The sequence below is a fragment of the Lutjanus erythropterus genome, chromosome 16 (assembly GCF_056507025.1).
Source record: "Lutjanus erythropterus isolate fLutEry1 chromosome 16, fLutEry1.hap2, whole genome shotgun sequence".
NCBI lineage: Eukaryota > Metazoa > Chordata > Actinopteri > Lutjaniformes > Lutjanidae > Lutjanus > Lutjanus erythropterus.
Window position 1 is genome coordinate 28152402 of NC_139332.1, and position 5692 is coordinate 28158093.

A 5692-nucleotide genomic window follows, 5' to 3' on the forward strand; every position below is an offset into this window, starting at 1 on the left:
TTTATCTCCACAACTCATCGGATTCTGTCTTTGTCTTTTCTGTCCTCTTTGAAACCAGAGTGCTGCGAGAATGTTGAGTGCACTCATTTTAAAAGAAAGGGTTAAAAACATTTAAATTAATAAAAAACTGGTTTAAAACTCTTAACTAAGACTGAATTTCATAGTCCTTTCATTATTTCTAAGAAAAACTTTATTTTCCTGAGGCCTTGGGTTTTTGGTTTATCTTTTATTTGTTTTCTTGTTGGGTCCTAACATTTCAAAAATGATCTTGAGTTTGAACCTTTTTTTTTTTTTGGGTGAAACTTGACTATAGATTTATCAGTTATTTAAAAACTTGTGTCACTTATTTGTCATTTCGTGTTGGCATTTGCTCCTGCAGGTGCAATTTTGTTCGATGCCCAATGGGTGTAAAACTTAAATGATTTTCTACAACAAAATGGTATGTGTGGTGTTGTAAATGAGGGGACATACAGGAGGTTATGGTTATAACTGAAAGTAAAACTGAAAATAAAACTCCTCATAGGGAACCTATACTTAACTTGGCGACATACACATCAGCTGAGTTACACCTACATGTCAAAATGACATTTAGAAGTACTGACACTGACTTCTGCAGCCTTCTGTAAGAAATAAAACAATTAATTTCATTCCAACAACATCTAAAACAACATGAGCTGACCAAAGGGCTTTACAAAAAAAAAAAAGACGAAGGAAAACAATAAATCCTGCAAATACTGAGGCAGACATTGGCCAGAATCAATGACTACTGCAAATAAGGATGGCATAAATAGTAAAATGTCAAAAAGATACAAACATTTGTTGCTACAAACAACAAACGTTGTTACATTTTGGCGTTTGAGCAGCTTTGTTGGGGGAGGTCTGGTGTTGAAAATGTAATGATGGGCTAATCCCCTCGCCTGCGTAACGAGAGCTGGTGCCAGGAGCGAGGCTCAAAACCAGACCTCCATCTGTCTGAGAGAACACAGTTTGTTCTGACGGGGACACGGCAGCGACGCAGCGCTTTTACGCATAACACGAACGCAGAGGTGAAGCAGATTCCGAGCAGCTCTTCGTCACTTTATGATGGTTTCGTGTTCAGCACACGGTTGGATGCAACTTCGAGCTTCCTGAGATTGATGCACACTTTCCCGGAGCTGCAGAGTTGATTGATATCTCGCTGCTGTCGCGCGTAAAACCTGTTTGGTGCGTCCGGAAGTAACACATCCGCTGATTAGTCTAGTTTTTTAACAAAAACGTAAAGATGGAAAACTTTACAGCATCTCCGGAGCTGAACCACACACTGGGGAACTGGACGGACTACAGCATCCAGTACAAAGTGATCAGTAGTTCGCTGCTCTTCCTGATCTGCGCTTTAGGAATCGTTGGTAACATCATGGTCATCCTGGTGGTGCTCACCACCAAACACATGAGGACTCCAACCAACTGCTACCTGGTGAGTCTGGCTGTGGCTGACCTGATGGTGCTCACAGCGGCGGGTTTACCCACCATCACGGACAGTATATTCGGATCCTGGGTGTTTGGCCACTACGGGTGCCTCTGCATCACCTACTTTCAGTATCTGGGTATCAACGCCTCCTCCTGCTCCATCACAGCCTTCACCATCGAGAGATACATCGCCATCTGTCACCCGATTAAAGCGCAGTTTCTGTGCACCCTGTCCAGAGCCAAAAAGATCATTCTGTTCGTGTGGGCTTTCACTTCTGTGTACTGTGTGATGTGGTTCTACCTGTCGGACCTCCAGCAGCTGGTGTACGACAACATCACCATCATCACCTGCGGCTACAGAGTCCCCAGGAAGTTTTACCTGCCCATCTACTTCTTCGACTTCGGCGTCTTCTTCGTGCTGCCGCTGCTGCTCTCCGCGGTCCTGTACGGACTCATCGCCAGGATCCTCTTCCTCAACCCGCTGCCCTCCGACCCCAAAGACAAGAAGAAGAACGGACACAACAACAACCACAACATCAATAACAGGACCAGCTGCAAGAACTCCCGACACTCCAGCTCCACCGCGACCTCCCGCAGACAGGTGGGTGTGAGACAGACAGACTTACCTCTAACAATGTCTTTAGTCACACTTTAAAACCAGAAAATCAAGTCAATACAATTTTATAAGTATTTTCATTTTATTCCACTTAATACTTGACTCTGCTACATTTCAGACATTTCTTAACTTTTTCTTCTCTACATTTGTTTGAGAGCTGTAGTCTAACTTCACAAATTAAGATTTTACATACAAAACACATGATGAGATTAAAAAGAGCCCCCGATCCAGGCTGGATTTTTGGGGCTAATGCAGATTTTAAAAAATTCTGATACAGATATATGACATATTTGACAGACACCTAACTAATATTTTACAGTTAAAGCTGTACCAGGTTAAAACAGCAGCAGATTTTCACCTGTATTTTTAGTAATTATAAATAACTATAAATAACACACATAAACATATATGTATATGTAAATTAAGTTAAAACACACAAAAAGACACAATCTGCATTGTGTTCATTTCATAACGGCACATATCAGACAACATAAACGTAGATACCAGTATAGATTGATGCACCTGTCTGGCTCTAATTAAAAAGTATTAAGCGTTATACAAAAATGGATCAACCAACAGGTTATGAAATACTGCTAATTAGCTCCATTTCAATCAACAGTTGTAATATGCTGCTCACACATGAATGCATCGCTACTACATCATTATTAAACTGTAACACTCACAGAGGATTTTTCTCTGCATCATGATTTTTTTCTGGCACACTTTCACTCAGTGATCATAACCTGCAGGGTGTTTTACTTGCAACTGAGTATCTTTGCAATGTGGTGGGGAGACATCAGCTTGAGTAAAGAATCTGAATATCTTTTTCTTAACCAACTTACATAAACAGCCTTGAAAAAAGAGGCAGAATAATCCAACCAAAATGCCACAAAATTGAGGAAAATGTGCATAAGAATTCTTTCCAGTTCCAAAACTCATTTTTTCCTTTAGTGTTTTTTTTTTTTTTTTTTATCCATCTAGATTGTTTTGTGATTGTGGAGATGTTTGCCTTCTCTCTAATATAATGAAGCCTGATGGTGCACGGCTTGTGGTGCTCAATGCTCCAAAAGAAATACATCTGAAAAACTCAACAGCAGTGTCTCTTTCCAGAAATCATGAGCTGGTTACTCAAGATAATCCACAGACCTTGTGTCTAAAGCAACGCAAGCCGAGAGCCAGAGTTTCATGTAGTTCCATTAAATTCAAGAGACATGTCTACCGCCGGTATGTCCAAAAATCAGCATCTCATGTATTTTTGATCTTGGGGTGATTTGTCCCTTTAATTAGATAATAAGATTATTACATTGAGTACTGAAATTTTGGCTTTAGTTTTGGTGGGGATTTTGATTTTAAAAGGGCTTTAAGGGACAATGAACCCAGATTACCATAAAAAAAATCAATGAATGGATGAATAAATGAACAAATAAATAAATAAATTAGTAACTAACACTAGTGAATCCAAGTTTACAAATTAAATTATTTTGTTCGATCAACAATAACCCAAATATGTCCAGTTTACTATCATGGTATATAATAAGAAAGAGAAAAGAAGCAAGTATTTACATTTGAGAGGCTGCAACCAGGAACTTTTTGGCTTTTCTGCTTGAAAAAATAACTTAAAGTGCAGGTCCTTTACTTATTTATTATAGTTAAATTGTAGGTATGTTTTAGCATCAAAATGCTATTTTGGCCATATTGCGAATTCAGCAACATTCAGATTAATTGTGCGGCACTACAGTGAACTCAAAAAATCATGAAGAGAAAGAACTGGCAATGTTAGATGTTTGGCTCCATATCTGTTATTTTTATTCACTAGTTAACAGCTCAGCAGTATTGATTTGGCCTCGACAGACTCCTCTGAGAGCTTTATTGCAGCAGCAGTTCTCTTATTTCTCCCTCTACAGGTGACCAAGATGCTGGCAGTGGTGGTGATCCTGTTCGCCACGCTCTGGATGCCGTACCGCACCCTGGTGGTGGTCAACTCCTTCCTGGACCAGGCCTATCTGGACAGCTGGTTCCTGCTCTTCTGCCGGATCTGCATCTACCTCAACAGCGCCATCAACCCGGTCATCTACAACGCCATGTCTCAGAAGTTTCGCGCCGCTTTCCGCAAGATCTGCCGCTGCGGGAGGAAAGGCTCGGACAAGCCCGCCGCCTACAGCGTGGCCCTCACGTACAGCGCGGTCAAGGACACGTCGATGGTGGAGAGCACCGATCACTTCACCACAGAGCTGGAGGAGCTCACTGTCACAGACGACCTCCTGTCTGATCAGAAAATGATGTTCCAAGACCCCTGCGTGTACGGGAAGGTGGATTTCAGTGACGCCTAAGAGTCAATGGAGGATTAAAGAGCTTGAAAATGTTTTTTAATGGATTTTGTTAAGTGGGAATATTGTGTCCTGAGTGCCTGCCGACCTTTTTGAAGGCAGGCGGCTGCGACTAGAAATGTAAACACAGATTACAGCCACTGATGAGTAATGACAGTCTTTGAGGCACGAAGCCAAACACTTCATCGAGAATGATACCGGACATTGTAGAGCAACAACATCGACAGAAAAGCACTCTTTTTATCGCATTGCTCTTCTCTTATCTTGGACCTACCCACATAATTTACTGTGTATGAGTCAAGAAAACATGAATGTGAACAAAAATATTACCACTTCAGACATGTGACCGCAATCTAGCACAACTCATGTCTGATCATTAACGCTGCAGAGGGCAGCGCAGCAGTGGCCAGCCCGTCCTCACCAGAAAAACGGGGCGTATTGACCCTTCTCGTGCTGATTTAATGATTATGTCATGGTGTCAATGGAAAAATTGGAGGCAGCTCAGAGCGGTACGCCACATAGCCTACAGAAAATGTCATTTGGTGTGTTGCTAGGTGCCACAATCAAAGGCGTAACGGCTCAAAATTAAACATTTTGTTGCATACCAGCTGCCACTGCCAGTCAAAAATAGTCAAAAACAGCTGTGGTTATATGCAATATGACGAAAGGATTGGACTGAGCATCATCGAAAATGCTTCTAGTGCACACTTCATGTGAGGTAAGGTTAAATATGTTGTAGGTGTGGTGATGTAAAAGGTTGTCATGACCACATAATTAGAAACTTTGGAGGGATTTGTGATTTCTCTTGTAACGTTAGCTGGTTGTATGGCTGAGGACAAAACAGAGGAAACTGATGAAATGTTGTAGGTGAAATAGGTGAAATTGCAACTGTAGAAAGATGGTTAATGTGAACTTTTTCAAGCAACACTTGTGGCCCTGGACAGTGATATTCAGAAAAACTCTCCAGCCATTGTTAAGAAACGATCTAACAAAACTTGCTAGCTAGTGTTAGCTAACATGTGTAGGGAATTGTTTTGCCTCTACCTAAAATCTGCCCACAAAAACGTACTTATGTTTACAAACAGAAGAGGTCTACGAATCTTAGGATTGATCCAATAGTAATACCAGTTTTGTAAAATGCCTCCAATCACTATCAGGAATGAAAAGAATGGTATCGGAACATCTCTAATAGGTCATCTGTGCAAGCACCTTATTACAACTCTTATTTACATTTACTGATAGGCGGCGACCTCTACTAGATGTGGTAATTATGACAGGGGCAAAGGAGGGAAATCAGATGGCG

General features: G+C 41.2%; 1 protein-coding gene across 1 annotated transcript; it reads left to right on the plus strand.

Annotated features, from left to right (window-relative positions):
* Positions 1-998: 998 nt before the first annotated feature.
* trhrb (thyrotropin-releasing hormone receptor b) lies at positions 999-4851 on the plus strand. Its single transcript, XM_084738687.1, has 2 exons — positions 999-2047; positions 3967-4851. The coding sequence occupies exons 1-2, from the start codon at positions 1262-1264 to the stop codon at positions 4390-4392; spliced, it is 1212 nt and encodes a 403-aa protein (XP_084594813.1). The 5' UTR covers positions 999-1261; the 3' UTR covers positions 4393-4851.
* The last annotated feature ends 841 nt before the right edge of the window (positions 4852-5692 follow it).